The sequence below is a fragment of the Martes martes genome (genome assembly GCF_963455335.1).
Source record: "Martes martes genome assembly, chromosome: 16".
Lineage (NCBI taxonomy): Eukaryota > Metazoa > Chordata > Mammalia > Carnivora > Mustelidae > Martes > Martes martes.
This window is the reverse complement of record NC_137904.1, coordinates 22,070,010-22,091,285: the sequence shown is the minus strand read 5'-3', so window position 1 is coordinate 22,091,285 and position 21,276 is coordinate 22,070,010. Positions and strand designations below refer to the sequence as shown.

The window sequence follows — 21,276 nt, the reverse complement described above, 5'->3', positions numbered from 1 at the left end:
TCTTTTGTACCTTTTAGAAACTACAAAAAAGGAAAATCAGAAAGATCCATCCTGTCATAAATCCCAAGAAATAGAAGGAAAGTCATGGTCAGGTGACTCCTCATTTAATCCCCCTCTAGAACAAAGACATTATGAAAGTGAAATTAAATTGTCTATGTTATGGAATATATATTTTGTAGGTGAACTTTCGACTTGTAACTGGAAAATGAATAATATCAAATGTGAAGATGAGGAACAGGCACACTTACTCCTCAGCGACTCCAGGTTCACAGGTACGGGTTAGCAACCAACCTAGGAAAACTAGACGGCAGTCCAACTGATGAATTTAATTTACTGTGGTGCCCCATAATAAAGACTGAACTTAGCCAAAACACAATGGCAGGGTGATCTTTGCATTATTTTGTCCCTGAGCTGATGGATCTAAACATATACAAGATGAATGTTTTTGGTGGTAGTGTACCTGTAGGCATGTGCTTTTCTGCTTTAAAATGTATGCATTAGGATACAATTTGGTTTTACCATCACGTGACCCTATAACTATTTTGAAGCTATGATCCAGGTACACAAAGAGAATCAGGTCTCGGATATTAGAACTCACTAGAAATCATTCCGGCGATTCCTCTTCCTGGTAGTTTTATAACTCAATATGTGAGACTGGTTTGAATTTGTCTCATTTTTGAAGACTTATAAAAAAAGATCGACTTAACAGAGAGAGCTAAGAGTAGCTTTTAGCTCTGAGATAAGCCATGTATTTAACAATGATTGTTCCAACAGGAGCTCATATTTTACTGCAATGCTCTTTTATCATTTTACCTTTCATCAACAAGTAGTAGAACTATTTATATTAGGATTATTTTCTTCCTATCTGCAATTTTTTTCTCATTTAAGCCTGGGTCAAATAACAAACTTTCTATCCTCAAAATATTTTGGTAAAAATGCACGGCATTGGTCAAGCTCCTGTGGCCTGCTAGTTTATGTTCTTCTTCTCTTCGTCTTACTTCTTTATTTCAGTTTTGCCTTACCATTTTAAAAAACTGCATGTGTGATTATTTTTAGATCAAGTCAGATCTCATATGGAAGGCATGAGGGCAGGAATGATTGAATTGGTGAATAAATCAAACATAAGTCTCTGGGCTGATATTTTATGAAATATGCTTTGTATTATAAGATTGAGCTTCAAGGGGACTCCTGGGTGGCTCAGTTGGTTGGACGACTGCCTTCGGCTCAGGTCATGATCCCGGAGTCCCGGGATCGAGTCCCGCATCGGGCTCCCAGCTCCACGGGGAGTCTGCTTCTCCCTCTGACCTTCTCCTCGCTCATGCTCTCTCTCACTGCCTCTCTCTCAATAAATAAATAAAAATCTTAAAAAAAAAAAGATTGAGCTTCAAGATAAATATATTAGTCAATACTCTTCGGGGGAGAGGTTGCAGTAGTATCTATAGATTTATTTAACTGTCAAATCCAGACCACAGCTGGCTTCAGGCACAAATGAATACAAGGGCTCAATAATAGCAATGAGACACTGTCTCTGCCTCTCAGCCCTGTTCCTCTCTGTGTAACTTTCAGTTTCAGGTCATTTTCTCCATGTTGTGGTAGAGATGTCCATAAGGGTGTTGCTAAGCCTATATCCTATGTTCAGGAATCAGAATACTAAAAGAGTGATTGGTCCCCAGTAGTTCCCCCAAAAGTTCTGGGGCTCATTCTCATTACAAATAGGGGATTACATTGCTGTCCTATGGAAATCACTGGCCAGACCTATATCACATGGTCTTGTAGCAAAGGTGGGGGATGCTCAGTGCCACCTGATTTCATCTAAATCTATAAGGAACTTATCAAACTCAATATCCATCCCTTGCAAATAACCCAGTTAAGAAAGGGGCAGAAGACATGAATAGACATTTCTCCAAAGAAGACATACAGATGGCTAACAGAAACAGAAAAAGATGCTCAACGTCACTCCTCATCAGGGAAATACAGATCAAAACTACAGTGAAATACCACCACACACCTGTCAGAATGGCTACAATTAACAACACAGGAAATACCAGGTGTTGGTGAGGATATAGGGAAAGGGGAACCTTCTTACACTGTTGGTGGGAATGCAAACTGGTACAGCCACTGTGGAGAATAATATGGAGGCTCCTCAAAGAGTTAAAAATAGAACTACCCTACCATCTGGCAACTGCACTACTGCGTATTTACTCAAAGAATTCAAAAATACTAATTCAAAGGGATACATGCACCTTGATGTTTATAGCAGCATTAACAACAATAGCCAACTTATGGGAACAGCCCAAATGTCCATGGACTGATGAATGGATAAGGAAAATGTAGTGTAGGGGTGTAGGGTGTCTGGGTGTAGTGTAGGGGTGCCTGGGTGTCTCAGTCGGTTAAGTGTTCTGAGATAGAACCCCGTATCTGGCTCCCTGCTCAGCGGGGAGTCTGCCTGTCTCTCTGCCTCTCCCACTGCCCCTCCCCCAACTTGAGTTCCCACTCTCTCTTAAATAAATAAGGTCTCTTTAAACAAAAGGGAAAAAGGGGGCATCTGGGTGGCTCAGTGGGTTAAAGCCACTGCCTTTGGCTCAGGTCATAATCCCAGGCTCCTGGGATGGAGCCCCACATGGGGCTCTCTGCTCAGTGGGGAGCCTGTTTCCCCGCCTCTCTCTCTGCCTGCCTCTGTCTGCCTACTTGCGATCTCTGTCTGTCAAATAAATAAATAAAATCTTTAAAAATAAATAAATAAAATTTAAAAATATAAAAAATAAATAAAATCTTAAAAAAAGAAAAGAGGGGCGCCTGGGTGGCTCAGTGGGTTAAAGCCTCTGCCTTCGGCTCAGGTCATGATCCCAGAGTCCTGGGATCGAGCCCCGCATCAGGCTCTCCACTCAGCGGGGAGCCTGCCTCCTCCTCTCTCTCTGCCTGCCTCTCTGCCTACTTGTGATCTGCCTGTCAAATAAATAAAAATAAAATCTTTTAAAAAAGAAAAGAGGTTGTAATATATATATACACACATAATTATTTTATATATTATATTACATATAATATATAAAATTACATATAATTTATTACATAAATATATATATAAAACAAAGATATATAAAATATATATAATGGAATATTGCTCCATCATAAAAAAGGATGAAATCCTGTCCTTTGCAACAAAGTGAATGGAGCTAGTATATATTATGCTAAGTGAAGTAAGTCAGAGAAAGACTAATATATGATTTCACTCATATGTGGAATTCAATAAACAAAATAAACAAGGGAGAACAAATGAGAGAGAGAGGAACAGACTCTCAATTATAGAGAACAAACTGATGCAGAGCAGAGATGGGGTGGTTAACAGGTGATGGGAGTTAAAGAGGGCACTTGTGATGAGCACAGGAAGTACTGAATCACTATATTGTACACCTGAAACCATTATCACACTGTATCTTAACTAACTGGAATTTAAATAGAAACTTGAAACATAAAAAAAAAAAACTACGGTAAAGAATAAGATGACAAATTAGATCTCATCAAATAAAACTTTTGCTTATTAAAACATGTCATTAAAGAAGTATGTATATAAACCACAGATATGGAAAAAATACTTGTACTATTTGTAAAATTCGTATCTGACAAAGGACTGGTACCCAGAAAATATTAAGATCTTCAACAACTCAAAAATAAAAATACAAACAACATAGTATAAATTAGTAGAACATGTTAATAAATGCTTCGCAAATAAAACACATAAGAATGAGCAATGAACACATGAAGAAGGAAGAAGTGTGCAATGTCATTAGTCATCATGAAAAACAGACTAACATTATGATGAGAAACCACTACATATGACCCGAATGGCTAAAATGATAAAGACTGACAACAATGACTCTTGGCAAGATTGTGGAGAAACTGGAAGTTTTCAGGATTGTTGGTGGGAGTTTAAAATGTTACAGTTACTTCAGAAAATATCTGTGTGTTTATTGTAAAACCAAACACATATTTACCCATGATCCAGAATTTCCAACCCCAGTTATTTATCCGATAGAGTTAAAAGCATGTTTACAATGACAACAGCAAAACATATGTAAGAATATGTAAACCAGGTATATTCATAATGGCCTGAACTTTCTGGAAACATTCCAGGTATCTATCAGTAAGAGAATAAATAAAAAATTGTGATATATTTATAAACAGAATATTACTCAGCAATAAAAATGAACTATTGATACATGTGAAATGAAAATAAAAATATAAGCTGACAGTGGGGAAAAGATGTTTTCCTCATGAAGGGAGCATGTGTTTCTGACAGGAAAAGAGTAGCAGATGTTTATTACAATAAGTATTTGTGTATTTCCTCTAAGCTTTAAGAAATTGTCCACTTTACCATTTGTTGTATGTTTCCTGCTTTATAGACCTACACTCAATTATCAGAAATATTCAGTCTTACAAGGACATAAAAGGTAGAAGTGCTTTCAATGGAGTTTCCTTAAATCTGCTCCAGTTTGTGCAACTTCTGGAGACATTTGTTGGTGAAGATACCCCCTTGAGAGTCAGTGAGACCCTCACATCCTTTTTTAAGAGAGGCTATGTTGAAACAAAAGAAGAGAAAATAAGTGGCTTAGAACAGGTGAGTAATATTATTTATCAATAAAACAGGTGGGGTCATATTATTCTTAAAGCTCTCAACCTCAGTTGCTCCTAATGTGGTCCTTTAAAAATTTATAACCAAGAGGTCCTTGGTGGCTCATCTGGTTGAGCATCTGACTCTTGATTTCAACTCAGGTCTTGATCTCAGGGTCGTGTATTCAAGCCCTGCATTCACAAGGGGCATGAAGTCTACTTAAAAAAGAAATAAAGTTTGGGGCGCCTGGGTGGCTCAGTGGGTTAAAGCCTCTGCCTTCGGCTCGGGTCATGATCCCACGGTCTTGGGATCGAGCCCCACGTCGGGCTCTCTGCTCAGCAGGGAGCCTGCTTCCCTTCCTCTCTCTCTGCCTGCCTCTCTGCCTACCTGTGATTTCTGTCTGTCAAATAAATAAATAAAATATTTAAAAAAAAGAAATAAAGTTTGTTAAAAAAAAAAGTTTATGATCAAGCTAATTGCTTTATTTCAATGAGCATAGCCATTAAGTATTTAATTTTATGGTCAAATGTTCCGAGATCACACAGCAGAGAATTCATTCCCCTAATAATAACATGATCGCTGGTGGCAGGAGATGTTTTATTGCACAGTTTTCTTTTTCCTCCTCTGAAGCTTGAAGAGCAGATTCTGAGGAGCAGATATGTGTATGTGCAAAAAATGCATTTGCATGCATACTGCTGTGTGAATTCATTTACTAATGCACATACCTAGCAGTGCAATTATGATTTGTACAAGTATTTTTTATTCATGTGAATCCAGGTGATACATATTTCCTAAGAACTTACTACCTAGTTGAGTGATAGATAGGTGCATACACATTAGCTGATATAAACAACTTATGTGCCCTTTCATGAAATATGTAGCTTACATTCACCAGGCATATTCACTCATCTCAGCAGCCTTATGAGTCTTCTCAACCTAATTCTAGAGTTCATATCCCTTTTGCCTCCTCAGTTGCAATTCCCCCATTTAACCAAATACTATATATTCACTTTCTTTTAGCAATTAAATCTATCTGGATAATAATTTAGTTACTATCTGACTGATATAATTAATCTAGTAAAAAATCTGAAAGGTAAATAAAGTCAATGTCAAGTTAGATGAATGTTAAATTATAAATTATAAAAAATAATTTTTGAACATAGTCATTTTTCATTATTTGAACACTGCCTTCACCCTGCATATCCCACCAAGAAGCCAGGTAGAGCACGCTGTATGTTTATCATATTTCTGAACGACCAGCAAAGTAGTGGAGGGGAATGAATCAAAGTTTCTTAAGGAGTGTAGCCCCTTTCCTAAGTTAATGTGCTTTAGTCCAATGCAGAGAATGCCTGTTTTTTGTTTTATTTTGTTTTGTGTTTTTGTTCTAGGAATGAAACAGAGAAACGATATTTAGAGGATTCAAATTAAATGCTTCACGTTTGCCTTTGGCTCAGGTTATGATTTCAGGCTCCTAGGATCGAGCTCTGCTCGATCAGGGATCAGGATCCCTGTTGGGTAGGGGAGTCTGGTTCTTCCTCTCCCTCTGCCCCTCCTTCTGCTCCTGCTCTCTCCCTCTCTACCCCCTCCTCACGTTCTCTCCTCTCTCAAATAAATAAAATCTTCTAAAAAAAAATTAAATGCTTCAATTTCCCATTACTATCATGCTTAGTCCCAGCTTTTTTTATAAAGCTGTTTTTAGAAATAGTGCTGCACTTTTGAGGGAATAACCATGGGATGGTGGCTTGCACAATGGATTGTGTGTCCTGTGCTTTGTTATCTTCTTTCTTTTTTTTTTAATTAACATACAATGTATTATTTGCCCCATGGGTACAGGTCTGTGAATCATCAGGCTTACACATTTCACAGCACTCATCACAGCACATACCCTCCCCAATGTCCATAACCCAGGCACCCTATCCCTAGCACCCCACTCCCCAGCAACCCTGTTTGTTCTGTGAGATTAAGAGTCTCTTATGGTTTGTCTCCCTCCCTATCCCATCTTGTTTCATTTTTTCCCTCCCTACCCCCCACCCTGCCTCTCAAATTCCTCATATCAGAGAGATCATATGATAATTTTCTTTCTCTGATTGATTTTGCACAGCATAATACCTTCTAGTTCCATCCATGTCATTGCAAATGGCAAGGTTTAGGTTTTTTGATGGTTGCATAGTTTTCCATTGTATATATACACCACATCTTCTTTATCCATTCATCTATTGATGGACATCTAGGTTCTTTCCATAGTTTGGCTATTGTGGACATTGCTGTTATCCTGTTTCTATTCTAGGCTAGACAAAATTCTTCCCGAGCCCGACGGGAACTTCTCCTGGAAGCTGTGTTTCAGAAGTGGGACAATGATGGGTCAGGGTTCCTGGATCTGAAGGAAGTTGATGAAGTCTTGTACACATACAAGGAGGGTATGGAAAAAGAATCTATGAAGAAAGGTAAAAAGATAAGGATTTTCTTATTAAAGCTATGGCAACAACTTGGCTTCAAATTTTCCAGTACTATGACGTATACAGTTAAAACTCTGGTTCTGAAACCGCAAGACACCACTTCACACCTATTAGTATGGCTATCATTTTTTTTCAGCTTTATTGAGATATAATTAACATAAACATTGTGTAAGTTTAAGGTGTACAATGTGTTGACTTGATACATTTATATACTGCAAAATGATTACCGCCATGGCATTAACACCTCTGTCACTTCACCATTTCTTTTTTGTACTGAGAATGTTTAAGATCTACTCTCTTAGCAGCTTTTAAGGATATAATACAGTATAATCACCATGCTGTATATTAGATCCACAGAACGTATTCATCTTTTAATAAAAGTTTGTGCCCTTTGGGACACCTGCTTGGCTCAGTCAGTTAAGCATCCAGCTCTTGGTTTTTGCTCAGGTCATGATCTCAGTGTCATAGGAATGAGCTCCAGTTGGTCACTGCGCTCAGTGTGGAGTCTGCTTGAGATTCTTTCCCTCTCCCTTTGCCTCTCCCCCTGCTTGCATGTGTGCTCTCTCTCTCAAATACATTTTTTAAAACCTTTAAAAAAAAAATGTTTATACCCTTTGACCAGCATTCCTCCATCTCCCCCACCACTAACCCCTAAGAACCACCATTTTATACTCCGAGTTTGGCTTTTTTAGATTCAACATGTTAATGATATCATATAGTATTTGTCTTTCTCTCTCTGATTTCACTCAGCGTAATGGCTTCAAGATCCATCCATGGCAGCACTCCATCTTTTTCATGATGGAATGATATTCCTGTGTGTGTGTGTGTGTGTGTGTGTGTGTGTGTGTGTGTTTGTAGGAATCACATTTTCTTTATCCATTCATTCATTGCTGAACACTTAGGTTTTTTCATATCTTGACTATCATGAATAATTCTGCTATGAACATGGTGGTACAGATATCTCTTTGAGATAGTGATTTCATTTCTTTCCATTAGATACTCAGAAGTAGAATTGCTAGATAATACGGCAATTCTATTTTTAATGTTTTGAGGAAACTCCATAATGTTTTTCCTAGTGGTTATACCAATTTACATTACCACCAACAGTGCATAAGGGTTCCCTTTTCTCTACATCCTTGCCAACACTTATTATCTCTTGTGTTTCCGACACTAGCCATTCTGACAGGTGTGAGATGATATTTCATTGTGGTTTTGATTTGCATTTCTTTAATTGTTAGTGATGTTGAGTATCTTTTCATGCACCTTTTGGTCATCTGCATGTCTTTGGAAATACATCTACTCAGTTTCTTTGCCCATTTTTTAGTGTCTTTTTTTTTCTGTCTAGTTGTATGAGTTCCTTATATATTTTGATTAATCCCTTATCAGATATATGATTTGCAAGTGTTCCCTCCTATTCTGTAGGTTTCCTTTTCATTTTGTTGTTTGCCTCTTTTGTTGTGCAGAAACCTTTTAGCTTCAGGTATTCCCACTTATTTACTTTTGCTTTTGTTGCTTATGATGTATGGTTATAATTTTATTGGAGGGGGAGATGAACCATGAGAGACTGTGGACTCTGAAAAAACAATCTGAGGGTTTTGGAGGGGCGAGGGGTGGGAGGTTGGGTGAGTCTGGTGGTGGGTATTATGGAGGGCACGTATTGCATGGAGCACTGGGTGTAGTGCATAAACAATGAATTCTGAAACACTGAAAAGAAATTTAAAAAAAATAGTTTTTAAAAAAAATTTATTTATTTATTTTTTTATTTGACAGAGAGAGAGAGATCACAAGTAGGCAGAGAGGCAGGTAGAGAGAGAGGAGGAAGCAGGCTTCCCGCTGAGCAGAGAGCCCGATGCAGGGCTCGATCCCAGGACCCTGGGATCATGACCTGAGCCAAAGGCAGAGGCTTTAACCCACTGAGCCATCCAGGCGCCCCTAAAAATTTTTTAAAATAGAAAAATAGTAAGTGTTGTCAAGGATGTAAAGAAGGTAGAACCTTCATGCTTTGCTAATGGGAAGCATAGAAAAAAACATAAGAGCTGTCAGGAGTGGAATGTATCATAGGGTGCTTTTCCCAAGACCTTAATTCTACATTTTTAGATCCCCTCTGTGTACCTAGCTACCCTCACTCTTAGGGTTTAAAAAAAATCCCCAAATTTCCTCACTTCTGCATATTTTCTCTTCTTATTGTATCTCTTTGCCTGTACAAAGTCTGTTTCACCTCTAAAGTGGGGCTGGTTTGTAAGTTTCTCCTGAATTTAACAATTTAACCACTTAACTATCCTTAATGACTTTTTTCTTAATGACTTTTCTTATCCTATACTACATTTTTCTCTTCTGATCAATACTTCCCAATCAAAAGTTACTAAAATTCTTATTCCAGTATAAGAAGTTTCCTCATTTATTTGATTAGATTCCAGTATAAACCATTTTGCTTCCACTGGGTTTAAAAATTTTTCTGGTGACTTTTACATACTAGATTTCCAATTCTTAAAGTATACAGTGAATGCCAGAAGAGAATGATCATAGTTAAGTTCATCAACCCTTTCAAAGTCGTTGTATTCACTGACCTTCAAGTGTACCTAAGTTCATCAATTGTCATGTGTTCTTCATTTACTATGTCTTCTCCAAACTTTACATTATACTACACTACTTGTCTTTGACTACATCCAAAGAATGAAGCTTCAAAGGGCACAGTGAGGTGGTTTCCACTTAAAAGGTGGGCAAATTTCATAATACAGAACCATGTTCTATAGAGGAAAGAACACTACACAATGGTCGAGAGAGCTGGGTTCCAATACTGGATCTTTCACTTAATGGTCACATGGCCAGCGGTTTCTGGGTGGCTCAGTTGTCTAAGCATCTGCCTTTGGCTCAGATCATGATCCTAGGGTCCTTGGACGGAGCCCCACATCAGCCTCCCTGCTCAGCAGGGAGTAGGCCTTTCCCTCTTCCTCTCCCTCAAATAAATAAGTAAAACAAAAGAAAATTTTAATGGTCACATGACCAAAAGCAAGTTACTGAACCTCAACAGATCCAGGTGTCCTCATTTGTAAAATGAAGGAGTTAGAAATGATGATTTCTAGAATTTAAGAAACCTGAGGATGATGTTATAAGGAAATTCCAATACGTATGACTGAAGTACAGCAATAGGGGTAGGTAGAAAGCATAAAATGTAATGGGTTAATCCCAGTAAATGAGAAGGAGGAAAGTAATGAGGAGGCAGAATCTGCTGCCAAAAATAAATTTCTGCAAGCAGGAAGAACAAATTATTCTCTCCAAGGGTAGGCTTATACAAAATGATTCTCTCTGAACACATATTGGTAGCCACCTGGCCTGAGGAGATGATTGCTGAGCTGATAACCATATGGAAGAAGAAAGGCAGATTTAGCTTCCTTAGAAAAGGAAGAAAATTCTAAATTCAAACATTAGCTAATAACTGATCAGCAAATCTTCAAATAGCTCTTTGTTGGTTTTGTTTTGTTTTATTTTGTTTTGCTCTATCCTTCTTATCTATTTCAGTGTCAAGGAGTAAAAATTGGATAAAAATTGGAGAAATAGGATAAAGCCACAGAATTAGAAATTTCTATAAATGTTTCTGCTGGTATCCTCAAAATGCAAGTTTTTTTTTTTTTAAAGATTTTATTTATTTATTTGAGGGAGAATGAGTGAGAGAGAGCATGAGAGAGGAGAAGGTCAGAGGGAGAAACAAACTCCCCAAGGAGCTGGGAGCCTGGTGCGGGACTCGATCCTGGAAGTCCGGGATCATGACCTGAGCCGAAGGCAGTTGCTCAACCAACTGAGCCACCCAGGCGTCCTGCAAGTTTTTTTATATGGAAGGGGCAACTTGAAAGTTTTAGCCAGCAATTTTCCCTTTTTATTCCTAATACAGCCTAATCTTCTGAGAAGAAATATGGCACTTAAAAGGTGTAAAACATGTGATCTGCCTCTACCGTAGAATTTAATGGAATAAATAACTCTTTCCCCATTATTTCCCAAGGAATAGCTATTAACATTTGTTGGATATATACAACTTTTAATTTTCTATTAGATCTGCCTCAATATATAAGTTTTATTTTTTTAAGTAGGCTCTACCCTCAGTGTGGAACCCAGCATGGGTCTTGAACTCCTGACCTGAGATCAAGACCTGAGCTGAAATCAAGAGTTAGATGCCTAACCAACTGAGCCACCCAGACACCCCTATGTAAGTTTCCATTTAAGTAGGACATTTAACTTTCTTAAAGTTATACATTTTGGTGATGCATTTTGTCACCAAATTCCAGAGATCTTGAACATTTAAGAACCATGTTTATTTAGAAAATCTCATTGAAAAACTCACATGGTGTTTGTTTGTTTGTTTTTTTTAAAGAAAATAAAAACTGGACAAAGAAACTGCTGTTTTTTCACTCTGGAACAAGGAATCTCTAAGAAACTCCTCAGTCTTTCCTTGATTGCCATGACTTTGACATTTTTGAAGATTGTAGGCTGGTTGTTTTTAGTATGTCCTTTTAGCTTGGTCTAACATTTCCTCATGATTAAATTCAGATTATTCACCTTTAGCAGAAATATCATGTAAGTGACACTGTATTTTCTCATTGAATCTTAGCAGAAGTCCCATGATAATAACATGATATCTGTGGAGTCTCCTCAAAAAATGAAAAATAGAACTACCCTATGATCGAATGATCACTCTGCTGGGTATTTACCCAAATAATACAAAAACACTAGTTCAAAAAGATATATGCACCCCTATGTTTATTGCAGCACCATTTACAATAGCCAAACTATGGAAGCAAACCAAATGTCCACTGATAGATGTATGGATAAAGAAGATGGGATATATATACACACACACATACATACAATGGAATATTATTCAGACATAAAAAAGAATGGAATCTTGCCATTTGCAACAACATGGGTGGAGTTAGAGAGTATTATGCTAAGTGAAATAGGCCAGCCAGAGAAAGACAAATACCATATGATTTCACTCATCTGTGGAATTTAAGAAACAAAACAAAGGGGTGGGGGAGAAATGAATCAAAAAGCAGATTCTTGACTATAGATAACAAACGGATGGTTAGCAGAAGGGAGGTGGGTGAGGGGATGGAGGAAATAGGTGAAGGGGATTAAAGAATACACTTATCTTTTTTTTTAATAAACATATAATGTATTTTTATCCCCAGGGGTACAGGTCTGTGAATTGCCAGGTTTACACACTAGGAGTACACTTATCTTGATGAGCCCTGAGTAACATATGGAATTGTTGAATCACTCTATTGTACACCTGAAACTAATATAACTATGTTAACTACACTGGAATTTTTTAAAAATGGTATCTGTCAGTCCCTACCATTTAAAAATTACTTTTTCCCTTTGTAATTAACAAGTTTTTTGTGGTTGTACTTTGAAACCATAGAGATATCCCCCTTTTCTAAGATTTTATTTTTAAGTAAATTTTTAAATATTCTTTTAAGTATTTTTAAGTCCCTGCACCCAGTGTGGTGCTTGAACTCACAACCCCAAGATCAAGTTGAATGCTCTACCGACTGAACCAGGCAGGCCCCCCAAAATCATTCCCTTTCTTGCCAAACTTTTTGTTCATTTATTATAACAATATGTATTCATGGTTTCCTATCTTACCCAATAGGCTGTGATCCAACACTATCACTATTTATTTTAATGTTCCTATTGTCCCAGATTTGACCGATTGGGAGTCCTTTCAGTCTGGCCATGCCCTCCTCTTCCCTCCAACACTGTTGTTGTTGTTGTTTTTAAGATGTTATTTATTTATATGACAGAGAGCTAGAGAGAGCCAGAGAGCACAAGCAGCGGGAATAGCAGAGGGAGAGGAAGAAAGCAGGCTTCCTGCGGAGCAGGGAGCCGCATGCGGGGCTCAAGCCCAGGACCCTGGGATCCTGACCTGAGCCAAAGGCAGACACTTAACCAACGGAGCCACCCAGGTGCCCCCCTCCTATAGTCTATTATGAAAAATATCAGGGGCACCTGGGTGGCTTAGTTGGTTAAGCATTTGACTCTTGTTTTTGGCTCAGGTCAGGATCTCAGGGTTGTGAGATTGAGCCCCCTGCCAGGGTCCGCACAGTCTGCTCAATCTCTCCCTCTGCCCCTCCCCTCACTCATGTGCTCGCTTGTTCTCGCTCTCTCAAAAATCTTTCAAAAATTTTTCAGACATACAGCAAAGCTCAAAGTATTTTACAGTGAGCACCTATATACACATCTCCTAGAGTCGTCTATTAACATTTTACTACACTTCAAAAAGTATCTATTTATTCATCTCTTTATCCCTGTGTCCTTCCTTCTATTTCTCTTATTTTTGATACATTTCAAAAGAAACTGCAAACATCAATACATTCCTCCCTAAACACTTCAGCATGTGTATCTTTAATTAGAGTTTGATATATGTTAACAGTTTTTTTTTTCCTTTAAGGTAAAATTACACATGACAAAACACACAATTTTTAAGTGTACATTCACTGAGTTTTGGCAAAGCATAACTTGTGCATCCAATACCCCTATTAAGACATAGAACACAAAGTTCCCTCATGCCTCTTTCTTATGCATTCTCCATCACCAAATTACTAGGACAACCATTCTTCTGGTTGTTTTCCACTATAGATATGTTTTATCCCTTCTAATCCATATAATCCATATTTATGGAATCATTTGTATGTACACGTTTGCATAAGGCTTCTTTGACTCAGCATACCTTTTTTTTTGAGATTCTTACACGTTGTTATACATACCAACAATTTCCTTTTTTTTTCTGAATAGTATTCCATTATATGAATATACTACAGTTTGTTAGTCCATTCTCCAACTGATAGACATTTAGACTGTTGCCTGTTCTTGGCTATTGTGAATAAAGATGCTATAAGCAATCTTGTACAAACCTTTTGTGTGGATATATGTTTTTATTTCTCTTTAATAAATACCGAGGAGTAGGATTTCTGGGCTCTAGGGTCGGGGTATTTTTAGTTATCTAAGAAACTGCCAGAAGGTTTCCTCTGTCCTTTTCACATGTATCTGTCATGCTTTGAGCCCCTCCCTGCTTTGCACAATGAGATCTTCTAGATTCATCTTATACTTTCCCTGCGCCCACCCAGGAATCACAAATTTCTCCAAGGAACCCTGGTTCTCTTAGTAGAGAAGGGTATTTAGAGGCCAAGATCTTGGTTCTACACATGCTTATTTCTCCCAGGTCACTGCTCCCAAGTTTCTCTTGGGGAATGTATGTGTGTGTGTGCCTGTGTGGGTGTGCGTGCGTGTATGTAAACATTCACATCGGTACATATCTCTATAAATATCTATTAATATTTTAAAAAAGATTTTATTTATTTATTTGAGAGAGAGAGAAGTCACAAGGAGGCAGAGAGGCAGGCAGAGAGAGGGGGAAGCAGGCTCCCTGCCGAACAGAGAGCCTGATGCGGGCCTTAATCCCAGGACTCTGAGATCATGACCTGAGCTGAAAGCAGAGGCTTAACCCACTGAGTCACCCAGGAACCCTAAATATCTATCAATATTAAAAACCATAAGTTCACAACCATACTTCTTAGGCCAAAATAGTAACAGGGTTCATTCTAGTTTTCTCCCTTTTTTGTAGCTCCCGTCTCTCTTGTTTTATCTATACATCTATCATCTATCTATCTATTTCATCAATCCCCTATATGGAACTAATCTCTCACCCCACTGTCCTCTCCCCGACACTGATGTGTTTTCCTTCTTACTACACTTAAGTTCCAACATCCTGTATTAATCTCCCTTCCCACAGTTCCCCTCCTTACTCTGCTCAGACTCTGACATCCCATACCGGATCCTCCTTCCACCTGAATGTCCTTCACACATCCCTTAGGTTCTGACATTCTGTGACAAGCCATCTTTTCACATAGATGCTCTCCTCAGTCTACTCAGGCTTCTGATTCCTTATGCTGAGCTAACCTCCTACCTGGAAGTCCTCTTCCTTTTTCTTGGACCCTGATTCCCCATGCCGAACTGTCTCTCCACATGGATACCCTCCACACTCTGTTTAGGTTCTGACTTCAAGTCAAGCTGTCCCTCCATTTGGATGCCCTTTTCACTCTGCTCAGGCCTAAATATCCCATGTGGATATCCTTTTCTTCCAGCTTGGGTTCTGATACTCCAAGCTAAACAGCCTCTGCAGGGCCACACTCTCCACTCAGATAGGCTGAAGATTGCCAGTCTTCATGGGTAACGTCTTCACCTGCCAAGTCACTTCCTGAACAATGCCTTCCCTACCCAACTGGATTCAGATACCCCACTCTGGGCCACCATGGCTTGCTTTGATCAGGAGCAGATGCTTACCTTGTCTTGCCCCACCAATGGCTTAGGACTTAATTGTTCAAGAAGGGAAAGGAATAAAAGGAGAAGAGGAAGAAGATATGGAAGAGAAAGAACCCACAAGTTCCTTCTAATTTAATTCAAGACTATCTCAGTCAGGACCCTTTGAGTCCAAGTAATAGAAAACTCAGCCCAGAGTGGTTAAATGAAAAAAGGCTTTATTGGTTCATATGACGGAAAAGTCCAGGGCAATTTCAGGACACAGCTAGATTTGGGAGTTCAAACAATGGCGTTAGGACAAGTGTCTGCTTCTTTCTTTTTGTCTTTTTCAGTCTGATCCTCCTCTTTTCTATGTTTTTTCTTTTAGATTTTACTTATTTATTTGACAGACAGACAGATCACAAGTCGGCAGAGAGGCAGGCAGAGAGAGAGGAAGGGAAGCAGGCTCCCTGCTGAGCAGAGAGCCTGATGCCGGGCTTGATCCCAGGACCCTAGGATCATGACCTGAGCCGAAGGCAGAGGCTTTAACCCACTGAGCCACCCAGGCACCTCTCTTCTTTTCTATGTTTTGACTCCATTTTCATACAGCCTTTCCACTTGTGGGGACCAGGTCCAGTCTCACAGCCTCACAGGTTTATTCAAGTCCAGTGGGAGTAAAAAGGAAAATGTCCTCTTCCTAATAATTCAAGCAAAGGGTCTAGCATTGGACTCAACCAACCACTCTAGCTGAGGGAATAGAATGTCCTGACTGGTTTAGGCCCACGATGCCTGCTGCATCTCTCGAACCACGAGTGAAATCCCATCCAAACACACAAAGGGAGATGAGAGTGGAGTAGTTTCTCCCAAAGTAAAATTTGGGATACAGGCAACAGGAGAAAGATGAGTGTGGATGTTCAAGAGCAATAATCAACAAAAGCCCAACTATAAAAATGAGAAGCTTTCATTGATAAGATGACTAAACATACCAGGCAGTATCTGTTAATTGTCAAATTATTTATCTGACATATAATAATGTCAGATAAATAATTTTTATTTATTTATAAATAAAATTTATAAATTTTTATTTTATAAACAAAAGAAGATATTTTATTTATAAAATATTTTTATATTTTCTTAAGGGCAGAGGGAAAATTGGGACTGATACAGAATGGCAGCTTGTCATGTCCACAATAGCAAAATGATAGAAAGAGCCTAGATGTCCATCAACAGATGAATGAATAAAGAAGATGCGGTATACACACACACACACACACACACACACACACACACACACACACAAATGGAATACTATGCAGCCATCAAAAGAAATGAAATCTCGCCATTTGCAACGTGGATGGAGCAAGAGGGTATTACGCTAAGTGAAAGAAATCAATCGGAGAAAGACAATTATCATATGATCTCTCTGATATGAGGAATTTGAGAAACAAAACGGAGGATCATAGGGGAAGGGAGGGAAAAATGAAACAATATGAAACCAGAGAGGGAGAAAAGCATAAGAGACTCTTAATCTCAAGAAACAAACTGAGGGTTGCTGGGAGGGGGTGGGGTGGAAGGGATGGGGTGGCTGGGGGATGGACACTGGAGAGGGTATGTGCTGTGGTGAGGGCTATGAATTATGTAAGACTGATGAGTCACAGACCTGTACCCCTGAAACAAATAATACATTCATTATGTGTTAATTGAAAAAAAAAAAAAAAAGAATGGCGGCTTGTCTTCCAAGGGAAGGAGAAATTGTGGTAGAAGACTTCTTCAGGAAGGAGAGATTTTGAAATTTAAAATTTAAATGAGAAGGGCACATACCCTATTATTTATAATAATATATAACATATAGTTTATAATAAGTGTCAAGGAAACTTACACATGTGCTCCAGGAGACATGTATAAAAATGGTCACAGCACTGCTCATAAGGGCAAACCCTGGAGACAGCCTGCATGCCCACGGACAGGAGAATAAACCCATGGCAGTAGGCTCACAAAATGACATACTATGTAGTGGTGGAAATGAATGAGTCCCAGCCAGAAGAACAACATGGGTGGATTTGGTAGCATGATGTGGAATAAAAAAGTAAGTCCCAGGGGCACCTGGGTGGCTCAGTGGGTTAAAGCCTCTGCCTTCGGCTCAGGTCATGATCCCAGGGTCCTGGGATCGAGCCCCGCATCGGGTTCTCTGCTCAGTGGGGAGCCTGCTTTCCCCTCTCTCTCTCTGCCTCTTTGCCTGCTTGTGATCTCTGTCTGTCAAATAAATGAATAAAATCTAAAAAAAAAAATAAATAAATAAAAAAAATAAAAGGTATGGATGCAGAAGTGTGCAAGTCATGGTCAGGACCATAAGTAGAGTGGAGATAGTGGAGTGATTATATTCAGTTGTACAACATAGTGATTCAGCTTCTGCATACATTATGCTATGCTCACCTCAAGTGTAGCTGTCATCTGTCACTGAGTGTGGTAGGACTTTGAACCAGGGAATTGCATGATGCAAGTTGTGTTTCATTTTTGCCTGTTGCTATCTTTTTATTAGGTATTGTTCAGAATAGTTGGGGGGTGTGTTTATGATTATTTAAATGCCATGATTAATAAAAGCCATAAGTTTGGGGCGCCTGGGTGGCTCAGTGGGTTAAAGCCTCTGCCTTCGGCTCAGGTCATGATCCCAGGGTCCTGGAATCGAGCCCCACATTGGGCTCTCTGCTCAGCAGGGAGCCTGCTTCCCCCCTCTCTCTGCCTGCCTCTCTGCCTACTTGTGATCTCTGTCTGCCAAGTAAGTAAATAAAATCTTTTAAAAAAATAAAATAAAATAAAAGCCATAAGTTTGACTTAGTGCCTTTGAGGTTCATTCTAGTTGTATGTTATTTATTTATTTTAAAAAATGTTTTGTATATAGTTGACACGCAATGTTACATTAGTTTCAGGTGTACAACGTGGTGATCCAACTTCATACGTTATGTTACGCTCACCTTAAGGGTAGCCACTATCTGTCACCACACAGCACTATTACAGTATCATCAACTATATTCCCTATGCTATGCCTTTTATTCCTGTGACTTATTCATTCCACAACTAGAAGTCTGTATCTCCCACTCCCTTTCACCCTTTCTGTCCATTCCCCTATCCACCTTCCCTCTGGCAACCATCAGTTTGTTCCCTGTATTTAGAGGTCTGATTATGCTTTTTTTGGTCACAAGTTGTGTTTTTTTTTTTTTTAAGATTTTATTTATTTGCCAGAGATAGAGAGAGAGAACACGGAAGCAGGCAGAGAGGCAGGCAGAGGCAGTGAGAGAAGCAGGCTCCCCGCCAAGCAAGGAGCCCGATGCAGGACTCGATCCCAGGACCCTGGGATCACGACCCGAGCTGAAGGCAGCGGCTTAACCAACTGAGCCACCCAGGCGTCCCACAAGTTGTGTTTTAATTTAATTTTATAAATATGTATTGAGCCTTACTCTTAGTAATCTAATTATGTATAAAATGATTAAGACTGGCTTGGGATTATGGCAATAGGAATGGAGAGAAATGGAAAAAAGATACATTGCCAAAGGCTGACAGGATAGGATTAAGTGGCCTATTGGATATGGGAGGTAAAAAGTAAGGAGAAGTCAAAGTTGACCCTGGTGTTTCCCCCACTGCTGAATGTGGTAGAGTTAAAAAAAAAAAGAGAGAGGGGCACCAGGGTGGCTCAGTTGATTAAGCGTCCAACAGCTGATTTTGGTTCAGGTTATGATCTCAATGTTGTGAGATCAAACCCCACATCCAGCTGGGTGTGGAGCCTGGTTAAGATTCTCTGTCTCCCTCTTCCTCTATCCCTCCCCCCACTCTCCTCTCCCTTTCTCTGCCTCTCAATCTCTCAAAAAATAAAAAATAATTAAAAATAATAAAAGTTTTCTTAAAAAAGCAAAACAGAAACAGGGAAGATGACACAGGATATCTTGAGCTCAATACAGGAAGTCACTGTAGGTGTTCTGTTGGGCTTTGAGATGCCTTTGAGATACCTGGTTTTCCACAGTGAGCAGTTGTCAGGGGCTTCAGTCAGCTATAAAAGAGGAATGAAAATTTCCTCCATAGATGAATGAACCTTTGATTAGTTCTTGGTTTTATGTTTATGTCTTTTAGCCAAACTACATATCCAATTTCCAAAGCCACACCCTGACCAAGAAGTGAGGTTGTCTTTAAAACAGTTTCAGAAATACATAGAATTGGTTGTATCTGAACTCAGAGGCAATGAAGATCATGTTCTGGAAAGTGTTGTGGAGTTTCTGATGAATACTTTAGAAAGGAGCCATACTGAGAATTTGAGGAATTGTGCCAGACGGAAGTGGCTATACCAGATCCAACGTGCTGCAGAGACAAGTGGGGTGTCCTTGGAACCAGTATACATGGAGACTTTTAATGCCCTCACCCAGGTAGGTTTTCCTAAGGTGATATATAAGAGGAGAAACGTCCTCATAGTAGGTGGTGCTCAATGGTTGCACAGGGAGCACTTGACATTCTCTTGAAAAATCACTGGGTACTGCTATAGAGGTTGCATTCATTCCCAAACGTCACAATGACCCAAAGCCTAGGAAAGAGGCAACTGGAAGGATTGTAGACTGGGAACGTAGAAGTAGAGAGGAAAGGTATAAAAGACAGAATCATGTCTTGTGATTCCTAATTTCATTTGTGCTGAGAGTCAAATAAGATTAGAGCAGAAAATAGACTAATATTGAAAAATACCCGTAAGGAGATGTGCAGGCACTTCAAGCCACATTTCCCTTGCATGATGCTTTGGGAGTTGGTTTCAAAAGCTACTATTTAAATCATAAAGTCATTATAAAGGAGGATCCAACATCACACAATATTTCATAGCACTGCCTAGAAACACACGGATACTATTATAGAATCTTACAGAATCGTGTCACTTAAAACACATGCCTCTGATGGGACCACTGCCCACAGCTTTGCCATCCTCTCCAAGACTCCCAGCTGGCTGCTCCTCCCAGGCAGAAATAGCATGGCTGTCTTCTATATATGTCACAGATTCCACTAGTCCAGGGAACCTGGAGTCACACTGCAACACTTAAAGGACTCATTTACTGAATGGCTGAATTATCCAATGTAGTTTGAAATAGTGTGCCCAGGAGCAGAAGACTGATCTAGAAAAGAAGTTATTACTCCAACTTGCTTCAGAGATCTGTGGTACATTTTTGTTAGTTACTCTATAGATCTTTTATGTAGAAAAGACAGAATAAAGGCAGAGGGGAAAAAAAAAAGAAAAGCAGACCTAAATATATAGAAAGAGGAGACAAAGATCAAGGAAAGCATCTTTCATGTCCCCAACTTAGAGACATGCTCAATATATGTGTTAACACATAGTGTTGTTAATAACATCATAATATCTTAGGTACAGAGAATTTTCAGATATTTGAATTCGAAAGAGTAGTTGCATAAAGTCTGCAATCTGGGGCCCCAAGAAATTTTTTCTCAACATAAATCAAATGTCATAGCCAAACTATGTTAAGAATTCCTTGAGAGCATTTTTTTCTACATTCACTTCATAGTAGATGGTGAAAATCTACTCAAGAAATATGAGTGAAATGAAGCCATATTCTTGCCCTAGTCCTCCAAAATAAATACTTTTAACTGAAGCCCAGACAATATGACTATAGTTTAAAGGGATCCAAGTTTTAAACTTCTAAATTTGAGTAAGAGGAAATTTTTTTTAAAGATTTTATTTATTTGACAGAGAGAGACACAGTGAGAGAGAAAACACAAGCAAGGGGAGTGGGGGAGGGAGAAGCAGGCTCCCTGCTGAGCAGGAGCCCGATGTGGGGCTCAATCCCAGGACCCTGGGATCATGACCTAAGCTGAAGGCAGATGCTTAACAACTGAGCTACCCAGGCACCCCCTATTTTTTTTTTTAAGTAAACCAGT

General features: G+C 39.1%; 1 protein-coding gene across 1 annotated transcript in view; it reads left to right on the top strand.

Moving 5' to 3' along the window:
• EFCAB5 (EF-hand calcium binding domain 5) overlaps positions 1-21,276 on the top strand; it is a gene marked incomplete at its 3' end in the record, with an annotated part of 154,977 nt that overhangs the window by 104,256 nt on the left and 29,445 nt on the right. The window contains 5 exon segments of the mRNA XM_080827363.1: positions 18-92; positions 180-272; positions 4,401-4,615; positions 6,897-7,053; positions 19,480-19,769. Coding sequence (XP_080683489.1) covers positions 18-92; positions 180-272; positions 4,401-4,615; positions 6,897-7,053; positions 19,480-19,769 — 830 coding nt within the window.